Source organism: Raphanus sativus, chromosome 4 (assembly GCF_000801105.2).
Source record: "Raphanus sativus cultivar WK10039 chromosome 4, ASM80110v3, whole genome shotgun sequence".
Classification (NCBI taxonomy): Eukaryota; Viridiplantae; Streptophyta; class Magnoliopsida; order Brassicales; family Brassicaceae; genus Raphanus; species Raphanus sativus.
In genome coordinates this window covers 43,342,238-43,359,258 of record NC_079514.1, presented here as the reverse complement: position 1 = coordinate 43,359,258, position 17,021 = coordinate 43,342,238, and the positions used below count along the sequence as shown (strand labels likewise).

General features: G+C 36.0%; 6 protein-coding genes across 9 annotated transcripts; 1 reads left to right on the top strand and 5 right to left on the bottom strand.

Moving 5' to 3' along the window:
• Positions 1-183: 183 nt before the first annotated feature.
• LOC108855791 (vegetative cell wall protein gp1) lies at positions 184-1,686 on the bottom strand. Its single transcript, XM_018629697.2, has one exon. The coding sequence runs from the start codon at positions 1,630-1,632 to the stop codon at positions 463-465; it is 1,170 nt and encodes a 389-aa protein (XP_018485199.1). The 5' UTR covers positions 1,633-1,686; the 3' UTR covers positions 184-462.
• A 2,658-nt stretch (positions 1,687-4,344) lies between these two features.
• On the bottom strand, positions 4,345-4,749 carry LOC130511368 (uncharacterized). Its single transcript, XM_057008326.1, has one exon. It carries the CDS (start codon positions 4,747-4,749, stop codon positions 4,345-4,347), a length of 405 nt encoding a protein of 134 aa, XP_056864306.1.
• A 1,556-nt stretch (positions 4,750-6,305) lies between these two features.
• LOC130510811 (calcium-binding protein KIC-like) lies at positions 6,306-6,922 on the bottom strand. The gene has a single exon (XM_057007478.1). The coding sequence runs from the start codon at positions 6,824-6,826 to the stop codon at positions 6,413-6,415; it is 414 nt and encodes a 137-aa protein (XP_056863458.1). The 5' UTR covers positions 6,827-6,922; the 3' UTR covers positions 6,306-6,412.
• Positions 6,923-8,977: 2,055 nt separating this feature from the next.
• Positions 8,978-11,405, bottom strand: LOC130510713 (dof zinc finger protein DOF2.5-like). 2 transcript variants are annotated; one of them, XM_057007298.1, is made up of 2 exons: positions 11,209-11,405; positions 8,978-10,456 (listed from the first exon to the last, which is right to left on the bottom strand). In XM_057007298.1, the coding sequence occupies exons 1-2, from the start codon at positions 11,230-11,232 to the stop codon at positions 9,362-9,364; spliced, it is 1,119 nt and encodes a 372-aa protein (XP_056863278.1). In that variant the 5' UTR covers positions 11,233-11,405; the 3' UTR covers positions 8,978-9,361. The 2 variants fall into 2 exon arrangements, with proteins under 2 accessions (XP_056863278.1, XP_056863277.1); XM_057007297.1 differs by lacking the exon at positions 11,209-11,405 and adding an exon at positions 10,969-11,182.
• Positions 11,406-13,512: 2,107 nt separating this feature from the next.
• On the top strand, positions 13,513-14,812 carry LOC130511992 (pyridoxine/pyridoxamine 5'-phosphate oxidase 2). Its single transcript, XM_057010026.1, has 7 exons — positions 13,513-13,673; positions 13,756-13,805; positions 13,887-13,944; positions 14,037-14,069; positions 14,146-14,241; positions 14,310-14,477; positions 14,565-14,812. The coding sequence occupies exons 1-7, from the start codon at positions 13,581-13,583 to the stop codon at positions 14,664-14,666; spliced, it is 600 nt and encodes a 199-aa protein (XP_056866006.1). The 5' UTR covers positions 13,513-13,580; the 3' UTR covers positions 14,667-14,812.
• On the bottom strand, positions 14,784-17,015 carry LOC108855549 (laccase-6). Of its 3 annotated transcripts, none has more exons than XM_057010024.1 (5): positions 17,006-17,015; positions 16,731-16,882; positions 16,406-16,650; positions 16,196-16,324; positions 14,784-16,121 (listed from the first exon to the last, which is right to left on the bottom strand). In XM_057010024.1, the coding sequence occupies exons 2-5, from the start codon at positions 16,871-16,873 to the stop codon at positions 14,974-14,976; spliced, it is 1,665 nt and encodes a 554-aa protein (XP_056866004.1). In that variant the 5' UTR covers positions 16,874-16,882; positions 17,006-17,015; the 3' UTR covers positions 14,784-14,973. The 3 variants fall into 3 exon arrangements, with proteins under 3 accessions (XP_056866004.1, XP_056866005.1, XP_056866003.1); XM_057010025.1 differs by lacking the exon at positions 17,006-17,015 and having other exon boundaries at positions 14,784-15,104; positions 15,180-16,121; positions 16,731-16,958; XM_057010023.1 differs by lacking the exon at positions 17,006-17,015 and having other exon boundaries at positions 16,731-16,962.
• Between the last annotated feature and the right edge of the window lie 6 nt (positions 17,016-17,021).

Below are 17,021 nucleotides of genomic sequence, written 5' to 3'. Positions count from 1 at the left end.
GTATTATATGTTTAGATTGACGAATTTATTTTTTAAAGATTTTGAAATTGATTTTCGTGATGACATGTTTTATGATTTAAAGGTCTTAATATTTCTCTTATATATAGGGGTGTATTTGTTGGGTGAATTTTATTATTCTTAGAAAGAAAAGTCGATAATAATATGGGCGTATCTGATAGAATATGATGAAACGATTTCATGATTATTGTTTGACAAAAGGACGTTACAAATTATATAAAAATTCCGTTGCAATAAACGGATCAAGACTCCATGTGAGTGAGAAGGTCATAAAAAGATTAGAGAATAATCATAAACCACTAACCCCACTCGTTTTTTTGTTCTTATTCCTTTTTTTCCTCTTTTTTATTTTTTCTTAACAAATTGAATTTATTGTAAATAGAACCCAAAACCCTTAACTTTGTTTTTGGTTTTCTTTTCCTTTTCGGAATAAATGTTACTTTTTCAGTTGGTGTATCCGCCGTCATTATTACCGTAATCCTTGACGTGGAAACCATTGCCAGAGCCAGGTTTCCGAGAGATTTTAAGATGAACACCAGGATCATGATGAGTCGCCATCGAGTTGTAAACAAGAGAGTTGTTTATCATCTGAACGTTACTGTTCATAAATGCTTTCATCGGAAGATGATGACTATTATTGGCATTATTATTAGGGTTCTTGGTGGTTTTCTTCTTCCCTTCTCCTTCATCACTGCTGCTGCTGCTGCTACTACTGCTTTGAAGTCGCCGTCCTTTCTCTCCAGTGCCGCTAAACCCCACAGAGGGATGTGGTCCTGCTCCTCCGGTTCTGTTGCCTGATGGTGAGCGTAGAATCTCCATTACAGCACCTTTGTTTTCACCTGCAATGGTGATGGCTCGTGTGCCCATTATGTTTTCGGAACCAGAAAAAGGTTGTTGACGATGAGTCCTCTTGGTGTTGTTGCCTTGATTATTATGGTTATGGCTCTGGTTATGATGATTTGGTTCTTGGAGTTGGCTTGTTTTCTCGGCCGTGAGAATGTTTTTCTGAGTGGTTTCACGTTCGAAATGTAACTGAGGAGGTGGGAGAGAGTAAGGAGAGAGTGTTCTCGGTGATGGTGCTTTTCGAAAACTCTCTGGTTCAGATTTTGTTGACCTAGTTGAATGGGCTGGACTCGGCGGTGAAGTTGGTTTTCGCGGTGGGAAAGCTTCTTGAACCTCCTTGGGAGATGGTGGCGGCGTGTATGACGACCGAGGTGGTGGCGGTGGGGGCGACGGAGACTTAGCTTTTGGTGGGGTCGGTGGTGACATGTAGCGGCTCGGCGGTGAATGATATGGAGACCGCTCTTGAGGAGGTGGAGGAGTTTGCTGACGTGGTGGGGAAGGAAGCTGACGTGGAGGCGAAGGAGGTCGTTGCTGGCGTGGAGGCGAAGGAGGTCGTTGCTGGCGTAGAGGCGAAGGAGGTCGTTGCTGACGTGGAGGCGAAGGAGGTTGTTGCTGCTGTGTAGGTGACGGTTGTTTCGGCTGTTGTCTGACTACAACCTGACGGCTAGGGGTTTGTCGAGGTTGAGGTGGAGGAGGAGGTGGGTCGCTTGAGCCTTGTGATGTAGGTCTAGCGATGCTAGCGAGACGGAACCATGGACGCACGTTAGACATTATACAAATGAAATGTAAGATGTTATTAGTGTGAAATCACAATGTTACAATTACGATATGTAACAAAACGTATATATAGACAAGTGTGTTGAACAAAAGCCAAGTACAAGAAGCGTGAAAGAAAAAAGCAAATGGAGAAGAAAGGTATCAGATTCATGCAATAAGATTTCCAGCTTGCAAAAACCACATTTTACGACTGGTATCAATCGTTAAGTGTCATTTCCAAGCTTCTCTCCTGTAATTTAATTTTCACCGTTAAATCGCAAATTATTCCCTTTCGATTTATATTTTAATAATCCTTGAATTGTGTTTCAAAAAAAAAAAAATCCTTGAATAAAGAGATTAGTGTTTCCCCTCTTGTTTGAGTCACAAATTATTCCTATGTTCTCTATTTTACCAAACCTCTATACTTATTTATACGAACGGTTGATATTATTTCATTTAGGTTGAATTTTTAGGCAACTAGTTTTTATTCAAGTGATTATTAAAATAAAAATAGAAAGCGAAGCTTCAGAAACCAAACATCGAATACTGATGAGCGGTAGAAAGTATTTCTGTACTAAGCATCTTCTTCAGCTTTCTTTTAATATTCATAAATTTTAAATTTATGAAATGTATTGGTCACTACTCTGGGCCTGAGCCACTAATTCGTTTTTCATTTAAGACAGCATATACTGTACAATGATTCAAAATGTATTATAGGCTGTGCTTATTGGGAATCAGAAGTACCCGTCTCAAGTATATCATCACAAATTTCAGTTATTTTGCATTTTGTTAAGTCATTATATATGATTAAGTAAGAAAACATGAAAAGTTATTGAAAAATGAATAATAGTCCATGTTGTGAAAATGAAAATTTGAAGGCCCCGTAAAGAAGGAAATACAGACATGATCTACCTCAACGTCTAACTTAGGTTGATGTATATTGAACCTTAATTATGCTTTTGGGACCATCAAAGGAGAAAAATACATTGACAACTATAGAGCCATCCATACTCATTTCCTCTTGCATTTTATAATGTCTAAAAGGTATGTTTGCTTAAAGATGTAGACATGATTAAAGAAGCTGGTTCTAGCGGCTAAGAAGGAATCTGGAGGTGAAGGTATTATGAACACGAAGTGAAGTTCGGCAAACAACATATTTACTGAATCAACAATAACAACATTCAAATATATTTTACAATTAGACATTAGGAGTTACCAAGATCAACATAGACAAAAAATTACCAAAATAGTACACATAGTTTTAGTTAAGTCGGTATGTTGATGATAAAAAAGACACAAAATTGGAACATCCAAACACTAGTGGGCCTTTCATAATAGGTCTCAGAACAAAGACTGCTACTCGATCAAATGATGCCAAGAAAACCCACTTGTACCTATTAACAATCTTCTTATTCATCATGCAATTGCAACATGTACCATTGTGAAAAAAAATCATTTGCGTAAAGGCCCATGCTATGTTGCATCTAATGGTCGTCTTAAGAGTTCGATACACTACATAAGGTATGGAAATTTTAAGCTTCGCATCATCGCATGACCTTCATTTATAGCGTAAACGATTTTTATTCAACTTTTATTAGTTCATGCTATATAGACTTATTAGTCAGATTATAAAATTGGTTTATCGAAGGATCTTTCTTTACTAGTAATGGCAACTTCAAAGAAAGACTATTACGTCCAAGTCCGAAACACGTTTTCTTTGTTTAGAATTGTCAAAATCCCCAAGCACATTGAATGGTTTAGTCGGGATTATATGTGAATAAAACACGTTAATGTCAAACAATGAGCACAATGAAGCAATGGATTATTCAGAGAAAAAAACAAAACTTTTGTTGCTCATTACTAGTTAATCAAACTTTAGTTTTTTTCTCATTACTAGTTTAATAGTTTTAGTCAAACTTTAGTTACTTGGGATTGCATACAAAACAAGCTAAGAAAAATGCATCAAGGAACCACTAAATATACCCCCTCTACTTTTTAAAAGTGACATTTTTGGTTTACTGCTGGAGAGACTTACGGAAACAGGCACATTGTATTTTTTTTTTTATTGACAGACACATTATGAGTTTGAGACACTTTTTGACAACAGCTGTCCTTTTCTTGACCATTATTGCCCTTGTGTGGCGTAAGTATATTGTTCTTCCTCTCGTTCCCTTTGTAATTAATTGTTACGTGGTTTTTCGGTTTGTAACTAGTGGAAGACTCAGTTGCAATTAATGTCAAAGTAAATAAGTACTTTGGATGTGATAAAGTGAAATTGATTTGGACCGTCCGTTACTTTGAAATTCTCCTTTAGATGTTTAATTTCGGTGTCTTTCCTTTGCATTTCTTCTTCAACTCTTTCATGTTCGTTAATCAGTTTTCATGGACAAGGTTTCATGGACGAGATTTTGTGGATGGATTTATGTGGACGACATATTATGGTCAAGGTTCATGTTCTAACAAAGTTCCCAGACATTGCATACTAAAGCTTGCACTTGTTTGTACAAAATCTTAAAATTCAAACATCCAATAGCATATCTTCTTTATGAAAACGTTAACACAATTCTTCTTGTCCATAACTATTTTCTCCTCCATCTCCGTTACCACTTTTGTTTTGATCACCACCTCCACTATCACCTACACTTCTATTACCACTTTTGTATCCACCTTCGAGAGGCCGTCTGCAACTCTTATGATGATATCAACACAAGTCTGACCACAAGAGCCTCATCCACAACTCTTCCGACCACATAAACAACATCCACACACACATTGACCAAGCGAGCCATCGTCACCTCCATACATACCACCACCTCCACTATCTCCTCCACCTCCATTATCCACAACTCTTCCGACCACATCAACAATATCCACACACACATTTCCAAAAGATCCACCGTCACCTCCATAACCCCCACCGCCTCCGCTATCTCCTCCACCTCCATTATTAACTTTGGATCCACTACATGCACCTCCATAACCACCAACACCTCCACTATGGTATCCACCACTGCCTCCAGGATCTCCTCCACCTCCATTACCACCTTCCACCACCGCCACCTCCCTAACCACCACCACCTCCACTATAACATCCACCGCCATCTCTACCACGGTGTCCAATACCTCTTCCATTTGACTGAGCACCACCGTTCATAACTATCACCGCCTTGTTCAAGATGGTGAGAGATGTTTGTCTTCTGGGATCTCCGGATCTATTTTTTTTTTTTGAATCAACCGTCTCTCACATACAATTGAATCAAAGCGTATCACAACAGGCAATTAGTTGCTTAGATAGATTGTGTGGACACACCTTCCATGTCGAGAGACCACGGTGTCAATGGAGATGATTGGAGAGGGTAAGTAGAGAACTGTCGGGGTTGAGGTTTAGATTAACGGCGGTAATGGAGATGATTACAGAAGGGTATGATGAAGAAGGAGAGAGATTGAGAAGATGAAGAAGAAGGGGATTCCAAAATCAAGAGGAGATCTGAAGAGGAGAGTATCAATAGTCTAGATAATAATTAGGTTTTCTCTGTTTTCAATTTTAGATTGAAAAGTACGAAGAGGAGAAAGCTCTTGAGAGTATCGATAATGTTTATTATCATTATTTTCATTATTATTAATTTTTTTTTTAACTAGACTCAAGTTAAATATAATGTTTGGTTAGAAGGTTTAGTTGAAGGTTATAAGAGTAAAAGAGGTGGGTGGAAAGTGTGTGATATAGGAATGTGTTCTTTTGTGATATTAAGAAGTCATAATGTGCCTCTGAGAGTAATATTCTCTTACTGCTGTTTGATGTGTGATACATCATGTATTTTTGGTTTTATAACTGTAATATTAGTAATGCTTAGAGCATGAGCAGCAATTGTTTCTTGCTGCATTTCTCAATTAAAAATAATTCTAAAATATTATAAAATCAGAAGAGAGGAAGAGAAAACATGTGAAACGTTTACAACTTTATTAGACCATCTCCAATGTATTTTGCTATTTTCACCTCTAAAATAGAGGAACTCTATAATAGAGATGAGATATGCTCCAATGTATTTCTCTATAATAGCAATTTCTATTTTATAGAGTAAAAAATAGATGAATGCTATTTCTTCCTCTATAAATAAAGGAAAAAATAGAAATCTCTATTATAGAGGAAAAAATAGAGGTGAGTTGGAGCAATTTCACCTTTAAATACTATTATAGAGGTAAAAATAGCAATGGGTTGAAGATGCTCTTAGAGACTAAAGTTACATGTGGCATCTTGTGATCAAAATTTGTTTTTTAAACTTAAATTTTAATTACATAACTAACTTATATTAATATTAAATGGTTGAGGTATTCTCTAGAGAAATTATACCACTAATGATGCTCTTAAAGAGTTTGACATTTAATGATACCTAGGCTTGTAGCTGTATAGGTTATTAATGATACATTTTCTCTAATTGTTTGACATTTTGTTTGTTTGTGATTTTAATGGCCGGTCTCCTATTCAAAAAGCAAGATATTGAAGATGTTGTTCTACAATGGATCTCTGAATGGTGGATCCCTGAATGGTTGTGTGCTTTGTTAGTCTGTAACTAGAACTAAGTGTGTTAGATCAAGTTTTCACCAGTTGCTACTTGAATGGTACTTGCGTTACTGCTATATGTGCTTGAAGTTTTAATAGCTTATAATGAAAATAATGACAAAAGGTTGGATTCTCTCTAAATCATTCAATTGTTCATGCCAAAAGAGCTTTGAAAATATTCAGAAACATTCAAAAGTTTAGGAGAAAGAAAGAGAATGCACAAGAAAAGGTTATTCATCAAGGCAGAGAAGAATGATTGTGATTATTAAGTTCTTGGCTGATAGCTTTCTCCAGCCAAGTTTCTGCATCTTCCATCATCTCGGGGCTTAACCGAACCATGAGAACACAGAACTCGGTTTGGTTAAGAGCACCATCTCCGTCGAGGTCTCCTTCTCTAACCATTCCTTGCGCATCTTCCTCGCTCATTCCTTCAATCCCAAGTACCCTCGAGTTTCTCCTTAGACTCTCAGCTGTTATCAGATCTCTCTCTGGATCCGCTAGCAATTCGAAACCTTTGCATAGCTCTGATACAAACTCTTCAACGTCCATTTTCTCTGCCATGATCGGTAACATATCTTCATATTTGGTCTCCATCTTCGTACTAGTAGTAGTAGTTTCTAGTACAAGAGGTTTCTTGCTTGGTGGTTCCATAAGGAGAGAAGAAAATTTGTGAACTCTTTTGATTGATTTGAGTCCAATGGGAGTAGATAGATATACAAAGTGCGAGTTGGCGTATGTGTACAGATGTTGTTGTCACGTTCGAACATAATCGTGTGGTCTATAAACTCACTTCTTGAAACTATCGCTGTTGGGATTGTGAGAGTTGAAGAAATGAACGGCTGTGATCACATCTCAAAATGATGTGTTTTGTCTGGAACGAAGACACCTGGTTATTAGGTAGCTTCGTAGAAACTTCGAATGGGCCGACTCGTAAGTTATTATTATCATCAAGTTGAAAGAGAAGAGAGATAATTACGTAAATTTCGCAGAAGTTTCGTTTTCTTGATTTCTTGTGTCGTCGGATCTTTCGATTTTTGTTTTGTTGTTGTAGTGTCATGTTTATGAATTGGATTCTCTTACAATGATAACGACACATCAACTTAATATATTTCTCTTTCTCCGTCCAAGTCCCTAGCTAACTGATTTGAGATGTCGTTATTATTCGTTGATATACAAGTAAATTTAGGTAAACGATCATTCAAGAAAAAAAAGAAGAAGATAATTCAAGAAATTTCTGTTAGGATACCTCTAAAGAATTTCATAAGGCCGAGTTAGAGTTTAATTAAAACATATCCTAAATAACATGCCGTTTCGTACTGTTGTTGCTATTGGATGATACGATCTAAATTTGGTGTCAATAGTCTTCTTTGATAAGACAAGCTAATAAAGAGTTTGACTTCGAAAATCAACCTCATGCACCTGAACTCCATTGTTTGATTTATCCAAAGTAACTTTAGTCCCTAGTATGTATTTGTTCTTCTGGTGAGTACTACTACTAAACCATATATCGATGCTTCCTTTTGCGTCACGAACCATGTACAAACCATTCTTACGCCACAAATAATTACTGATGAATTTTCTTTAATATTTAAGGATTGGAACACAAATATTTACATTCTTTTGGAACAATCGTATCTTGTTAAGTAACTGGAATTATTTTTGAAACTAAAAAGCTTTTTTTTTGTGTGTGTCCAACCACCTCTAATCTTCCAAGAAGTTCACCACTTTTTAATTTGGAGGCTTGTTCCTCTTACATCTACTTTCCGATTTTTTTAGGCTAAATAAAACATCTTTCTATTCGAATATTTTAATTCGTATAGTTGACTCAATCCAATGAGTTGTAAATATTTATTCGTATAAAGCGAGCATGCGCGAATAAGTCTAAGATATCTTCTACGGCAGGAGAATATCGCGTTTGGTTTATTTTTAAAGTATGTGTGAATTTCCCGAAAAAGTCTTCTCTCTATATGCTAGTTATTGGTTTTTCAGAGCCGGTACATCTTAAAATATGAGTGGCACCTCGTTATTCAAGTCATTAACGCACATATTATTATTATTCTCCTTAGATATGTCCAATAAGTTTACATGACTTTTCCATCTTAAATAATTGATTCATGGAATCGAATATCATTATGCAGTACATGCGATGTCACGTACGGGCATAAGCAAAAAATGATTTCATTTCGAGAAATGAAAGCTGCTATGATCCATCCTTTACCCTATCTCTTTCAAATTGCTAGTTACTCATTTCAACTTCACCCATGCGATACTATTGATATTTAAAGTTCATAGCTATTTTTTGTTATATATTCATCACATAATTAAACATAAATATTTATACAGATAAACATATAACATAAGATTTAAATAATTAAGATTTAACCATCCTCATGCTGATTTTTTTCAGTTTCAGAATGTGCTAAAGCGTACTATTTTCTATGACATTATTCTTGTAGTTACCAGTATAGAACTTAACAGTGACAAGTTTTCTATCGAACTTTGACTCTGGTCAATGAATTTTTCTATTAAAATAAACTGATTCGTTCTAAATTGGAATTAATATTAAGTGTTACATGATACATGTATTCATCGACACTTTTCTTGTAGTTAATTACCTGTATAGAACTTAATAATCACAAGTTTTCCATCATCGAGCTTGGACTTAGGTCAATGAATTTTTCTATTAAGATAAACTGACGAATCCTTCCGAATTCGAATATTGAGACAGATGGCGATAATTGTTTACATATATGGTTTTTGGTTTGAAAAGACTATATTATAGAAACTTATGAATAGAGAAGATATTTTGAATATTCTTTTATGAGATTATGAGAACACTTATATATACAGATAGAAGAAACGATGAATACATATATCATGCAACACTCACGAAATTCGCATTCACATATTCTTCTACCTATACATAAATCCATTATACATGTATCCTAATAAATCCACACCCAAAGTGAAAAACCAACCCGAATTACCGCCGCCCCAGTTATAAAACATTTAAAAATAAATATTGATTAAAAAAGAGAATAAAATACCATGTTGTGATAGTCAAGTTCTGACAACTTTAACTAAAGTACCCCATGTGACTATGTAAGGCAAAATATCATGAAAGAGAATTAGAGCACCTCCAATGGGTAGAAAGCTAATTTCACAATCTCTTTTGATCATTTTGCTTCACCATGAAGATCCTCCACCTGTAGTACTGAACATCCCACTCCAGTATCCATTATTAGGGCTTGGATTATTATTATTGTTACCATGACTCTTCTGCTGTTGATTATCATCATGATCAACCTCTTGTGTTATGCTTGATGAAAGCTCCTTCATTTGATCCCCAAATGGAAACAAAACCCTACCTTGATGATGATCACTATGAGCATCACCAGAACTATTGTTGTTGTTGTTGTGTCCAAGCCCTTGATTTTCAGTAGAGAAAGAAAGATTACTTGTTTTGTAATCCACCATCGTTGGAAACCCTGAAGAGGTGTACATCACATTGTGTGAAGAATCCATCATTGGACCAGAAGGCATAAAAGCGTTGATCCCTGATCTTGATGAAACATTAACTCCTGTTCTCAGCAGCTCGAGAGCTGAAACAGGAGACGATGAAGAACCATAGAGAGAAGATGATGATGACGGTTGTTGATGAGTCATGTTGCCATTTCCTTCCATCTTATGCATCTGAAGAAACTTAGACATGTGAACATGTTGATGATGATGTTGGTCTTGCATGACAGGGAAAGACAACAAGTTGAGATCTTGTGACCCTTTTGATTTATTAGGGATTTGGTTTGAGAAAATAATAGGTGGATTGAGATCTGGAAGTGTTGTAGTCAAGCCATGTGAAGATGGTGTTGTTTGAAGGATGTTTGATGATGATGAAGAAGATGATCTCTTGTTCTTTCTTGAACTTCCTCCGACAGGAACATTCCTAAGAGATCCACCTTCGGTCCAATACCTTCGACAGCCTTTGCAGAAGTATCTTGGTTGCGTGAGACTATAGTTGTTGTAGTAACAAAACTTTGTGTTGGTTGAGTTACATCTTGGACAATTTAGTTTCTCTTGTGGTCTTGCTTTCCTCTCCACCACAACCGGTGTATTGTTGTTGTTGCTTACGCCGGAGACGGTGGCTCCTGCAGCTGAGACGCCGCCGCTGGATGTGAGAATAGTGTTTGGCCTTGCATTGGACGTGGTGTTTGATTGATGAGTGTTGTTATTAGGAATCATAATATGCTCCATTGGTTTTACGTTCATCATTTCTTGGAAGCCCTAGAACATTAAAGTTGAAAGAGGTAATTAGAGAAACCAAGAAAGGAGCTAAGATATAGTTTAATTTTGAAAAACCTATATTAATAAATTTTGAGATGAATAAATTTAACATTCTTTCCTGAAAAAAACTTGTATTAATATATACCACAAGGTTTCATATTTTATATAATAAGCTGATTAAGATATAAACATGTGGTTAATTTTCATCATGCTTCTCAATTTAAGCACTGGTCAAACAGAAAAATGGAACATGTTCATTAGATTTTCCTTGTTTAGTATCCTATAGAGCTATATGTATATAGAATTTAGTGTGTAATGAAAAAGATGAGCACCAAGAACAAAATGGTAGATAACAAATTATGACTTATAATTATTATTCTATCCATACATTTTTCAATATACAATTAATGATTAGTCACATTAAAAGGTTGAGATCTCAAAATGTTTTGAGCTATAATATATCACTAATCTTTTATATCCAACCTCGAAACCTTAAAAATGATAAAACTCACATGCAAAATTTCATTGAAAGATGTGAAACTCCTAAGAAATCTATGTATCATCTTTAACCACAAGCACATATCATCACACCATGATATTCATCGATATATGCTCACACATAAATATGCATATATATAAAATTAAGTATGAAGTATTCATGTCTTTCATGGAATAGAGAAAAGTAAGAAGTATTTTAAGAAGAATATAGAAGAAGAGAAGAGAAGAGGCAAAGGAAGAGATCTTATAAGTACCTGTGTCCACTTCGTAGCGTCCATGACGACAGAGAGAAAGAGAGATAGAAATATATGTGTGGGTTTTGAGTAAAGGCCAAAGAGAAGAATGTTTTTGAGACTTTCTTTTGCCTTTTTCTTTCTTTGTTTGTGAGTGATGGTTCTTCTAGCGTTGCCTTTCACTTTATGGATGATGAAAAATGAGCCAGCGAAGAAGACGGAGAAGAGTAGTACCCAATTTTTAACTTATTACTAAGAGAATATATCTTTCTTTTTTCTTCAACTAGAGAATATATCTAAGTAATCATTTTGTTTGTTCTCGTGCATTAAAATAGAAGAATCCATAATCAAAATATACATACATATTTTCTAGTGAATTTGGTTATATTGGGCTATATTTTGAATATGGTTTATTGAATGTTAAAAATATTGAAATATATTATATGTCTAATAACCTAAATGTAAAAAACTTTAAATCACATTTTGTTTTTGCTGAAAGTGACATTTTGGCATTTATTATGCCATTTAGATGATCATAATTATGAACTAAAATATATGTCTAATGACTTAAATGTAAAATTTGGAGCAGCATGTTTTTTTGCTGAAAATGATAAATTGGCATTATGCCATTTAGATGATCAATATGAACTAAATTGTTTGATTTAGAGATTATATTATGATTTGTAATTTCACAGTATCATCCGTCCAATTCGGGAGAAACCTATGGACTAAACTTTTCAGAAATTTCGGGTTTAAAAAGAATAAAAGAAGGAAAAAGAGAAAGTTGGGTTTGTTAATTTTGACTAGTGATGATGTCTCGTGACCGGTCTCTCTTGCTAGCTCTTTCTGGTCCCTCTTAAATAAAATATACCTTTCTAAGAGAAAAATCGTGTGTAAGGAATTATGTCCTTTTGTTAAATTAATATATCTTTTAAGAAAATATAAAACTCATATGTGCAATGTATTGTATAATCCAGTGTTAGTGGAAGTATGAGTTGTATGCATATTTCTTGGCCTCCCATTTTGTGATTGCATACTATATGTTATGATCCATCAAATCGCATACCTATCTTTTTAAAATCCAAATACCATACCTATATGTACATACACCACATGTCTTGCGCACATGTGATTAGTGGCTTTGACACCTAAATTTAGCTCGAGTTTAAACTTTACTAGTCAATGTGACGATCTAGATTTTACGAAACTGATCAGATTAGTGAAATATTGAAAATCCAAAAGCAAAATAATGATTATAATGGGTTGTAAGTATCTTTTTAATCAAAGAAATTTAAACATTTTCATCACACAAAAATTTTAAGATCATATCTAGCTAGTTACTTACTCCATAACATTCTAAAGCTAGTCATTTTTTATTCTGCTATACAAACTTGCAACTGAACATGTACTTTTAAAGATAAAATCAGTCATTTTACTATTCCTCTGTGTGATTATGACATCTCATAATGCATGTTACCAAACAAAACCAATATTTACTTACATTTACGTTTACTTAGCAATCAATATATATTTGGCTTTTCAGATGTAACAACGGGTCACTACATCATACATATGTAAAGTTGATATTTTTCTTTTTGTAAAGTTGAATATGATTTTAACGAAAGTGATAAAGATCAACATCTTATACTGTATGTTAATAATCCAAAGAAGTAAGAGATTTATTATATACACAAAAAGATCCACGAGAACCTCAAGTCCTTAACCGTGTAAGCTTCTAGATATATAATGATATACTACAGGACTTGTAAAAGCAAATTGACCTTGTTTTAAAAGAATAACGAAACCCTCTCTATCAATTCATAGATTCATTGGCTACATTTTTCACAATCATACGACGAATTATTAATAATACATTAATACCAAAGGGAAAATGAATAATAAAATAAAGTATAAATTTGCACCTACTTCGAATTTTCAAGGAGAAATAATTTTGAAAAAGAGGACGAGGGAGAGAGTAGAAGAATTAGGAAGGAGAAGACCGACAGGAAGCGACAAAACGGAGGTGGAGACAGGGTCCCACAGTCCGTGGCGTGACTGAGATCTGGTCCCAACGTCAAATCTACTGTTATTTTACTGACGTTGACATCTGTCTTCTCTTCCTACCCAACACTCCACATTCCGTGTCGTTTCAATGTTCAAGCTTCCTCTCGCGTGCCGTTTTCTCTTTACGACTTTGTCAATTGTCGCATGTCCTTAGGCCCAACATTAATTATAAATGGCCCAGTCGTTACATATAAGTAACAGGCACGACGATACTAGTAAAAGGCCAAACGACGCCGTTTATAGTGATGTGTGTGTGTAACAAATTAACTAATATCAACGACTAATAATAACACATTGAAAGGACGAAACTGTGTGAAGAAGACGAGAGGATGGGAACAGCAGCTGCAGCGCCATGGAAGCAGCTTCTCTTTGGTGCGATCGAGGCCAATTCTCACCTAAAACACTATTCTTACGCTCAGCTCGTATGCATTTTCATATTATTCTTCTTCTCTTTAGTATTTGATTTCACGTTATTTTATGATATTTTGATATTTTTTTGTGTAGGCGACGATTGGTGTTAATGGACGCCCTTCTAATCGCACCGTCGTATTCAGGTGATACGAATTGTGTTGATATCTCTGCTTTTGATTGGTTGTGTAGTGAATTGTTTTGTCGGTGGTGTGTTGTTTGGTTAGGGGATTTGAAGAGAACAGTGACAAAATTCAAATCAACACCGATCTTCGTAGTCGTAAGGTCTTTATTACATTTTTTCAGATTGTGTAGGCATTGTTTTAGTTGAGTTTGGTTCTGTTTCATGTTGTGGTTTTTTATGCATTTCGTTGCAGATTCAAGAGCTTAAGCAGTGTCCGTTCTCCGAGGTGAGTAGCTTGGTTTGAATTATTAGATAATCATGCTTTGATTTTGACACCGGTGGTTGTTTTTTTTTTCTGTAAGATGTGTTGGTATTTCTCTGATACTTGGGAGCAGTTTCGGATCAATGGAAGGGTTGAAGTCATTGACGCATCGAGTTCTGACCAGACCAAGCTTCAGGTTTGAGATGCATAACTGAGTAATGTCTTGGAAAGGAAGAACCTAATTGTTTTGATTTCTTGATGTAGCTAAGAGAGAAGGCTTGGTTTGCTAATTCTCTAAAGTCAAGGCTGATGTACATCTGTCCTGCGCCTGGTACTACTTACAATGGTGAGCAACCAGATCAAGAAGTTAAGTTAGATCCCTCAAGTGGTCCTGTTCCTGATTACTGTCTAATGCTTCTAGAGCCTGAAAAGGTTTCTTTCTTTTTTATTTTTTCTTATGTTCCCTACGTATGTAGAAGCTAGCATATTTGTTTCATTAGTGTTTTCTCTTGATGACAGGTTGATTACTTGAATCTGAAAAGTAATCAGAGGCTTTTGTTTTCATCCATGATTAGTGGAACAGGAGAGAAGTGCTGGACTTCTGAAAAGGTTAACCCATAATTAAGTTTTAATGGCTGTGTGGTAGATTTGATTCGCCAGTTTGTAGCAATTCGTAATACTTTCAGACAGACTACTGTGTATCTCTGCTTTCTGTGTTGGATCATATTGAAAAAAATGAATAAAAAATCTGAATCTTTCTCTTTCTATACCATTGTCTCTATCCCTTTTGAAATAAATGACATTTCATTTGCTCTAAGACTAGATGAATAGGACGTAGGCAAATGGAAACGCTTCTAATTCTCTTTCTGTTGTTGTTACCAAAAAAAGATTCTTCCCCTGTCATCATTTGCTAATTTCAATAAAGCTACTAGCACTTTGGTAGATCTGCAGGAGGATCAGGTAGACTCTCAAGCACCGTCTTGCCATTTTTCACTATAAACATCGTGCTCATTCCCCATGTTTGATGGATGTCGAAATGGCAATGCAATAACCAGAGCCCTGTTTCATTAAAAAGAAGAAATTTATCAGCAAAATGTCTTTGTGGGGTTTTGTGATGCTGTGAAAAAAGAATACCTGGATTGTCAGCAACAAAACGAATTGCAGCCCATCCTCCTACTGGGACTCCAATAGTGTTCAAGTAAGGAGGATCCTCCAGGTTAAATCTTGCTGTTTGTTCATCGTAGTTCCCTGTGCCATAGCCAATAACATAGAAGCTATGCCCGTGAAGATGAATTGGGTGGTTCTCAGTTGTGAGAGTGCCAGTGTTCTGGAAGATGATCTGTATCCTGCTCCCATACTCGAAAACTATTGCTCTGGTCCCGTTCGCAGCCTGCGTGTCATTAGCTATGTCATTTGGTGCTCCATTGACAAAGTCATAGGATTTTTCAGGCGCGGTTGGGAAATCTAATGTGAAGTATCCTTCCAGTTTCTTGTAATAAGCTTCCAGAATCGAGACTTTAGGTTCCACAAAGCTGATGTTGTTCATCGAAGCTGCTAGTCTTCCTTTCCTGGGGCCTTGACACCTGTTGTTTGGGTTTCCAGAGTTGCACTTGTTTACATTTATCCCAATCGTGATGAAGAGATGAGCATCAACATCTTTTGGAACGTCAACTCTGTTTAGACTTCTGAGCCCATCCATGACGGTCTTAGCAGCAATGTTATCATTGAAGATAGGTAACTTAGCTGGTAATGCTACACTGTTAGGCAATGCACCAAAGTATTGGAGATTAGCCGTCGCTGATGTGTGTTGAAACTTGACGTTCTTTGCAGACTCGTACGGACCCATGGCGATGGAGTATCTCCCAGTGGCTTGATCAGCTGTGAGGAGAACGTTCATTGTTTGTCCAGGCACAAGCATCACACGCTCTGTTGTAAAAGGTTTGGTGTACTCGCCATCTACTTCCACTATGGTTAACCTGTGGTTGGCTACGGTGAAGAAGCTCTCCATGTTGATGCCAGCGTTTATCAGCCTTAACAGGTATGTTTTTCTTGGCACTATCTCCATTTCATAAACATCTGAAATATAAAGATCAATAATCTGTTCTCTCGTTGTAAAATGTAAACCATTTTTCAATCTGATATGTATTTACCTTTAGAGGAGCAAATGTAGTTAGGTCCTGGCTGACCATTAATTGTGAATGCATCTGCTGGAGGAGGAGGTCCTCCACTCTCCAGTACATGTTTTTCAAGCTCCACCACGTTCTTAAGCCAATACTCTCCTACATTATTATGAAATGACAAACAACTTAGCAAAGGCAACTAGTGAAACAGAGTGGCTTTATCAAAGAATTAAAGATTACCTAGGAGAATTGTGTGCTCTTTGAAGGGTTTCTTGAATGGGTAAGGAACAGAAGATTTAGGATATACGATAAGCGGACCGTATACAGTAGCCCTAAGCCAAGAAAAGTGTGCATGCCAAAAAAATGTGCCCTTTTGTTGCGCCACTGTGAAGTTGTATGTGAAACTCTGTCCGCTCTGAATAGGACATTGTGTGATATAAGATGGACCATCATACCAACATGACAGTTTTTGCTTAATACCATGCCTGCCACATAATAAAAACAAATCTTGTTAGTCTAGTTTTTCTTCTTAGCATTTATACTGTGTACATATGTAGATGCATACCAATGAATTGTGGCAATATAGGGGGTCATGTTGATAACATTAACGACAATCCTGTCATCTTCTTGAGCGGTTATTGCAGGGCCAGGGAACTTCCCGTTGATTGTTACAATCTCTTTGGTCTGGCACAGCCTGGTGAGTCTCATTGTTTGTACCTATTAGAATAACAGTAACACAGCAGAACTATGTTTAATAGGACTAAAAAAGACTGAGAAACAAGTTCATGCATTTAGCCAAGATAAAATGTTGATGATGGTTTAAATATTGTTGATGTTTACCTTAAACCTGTAGATC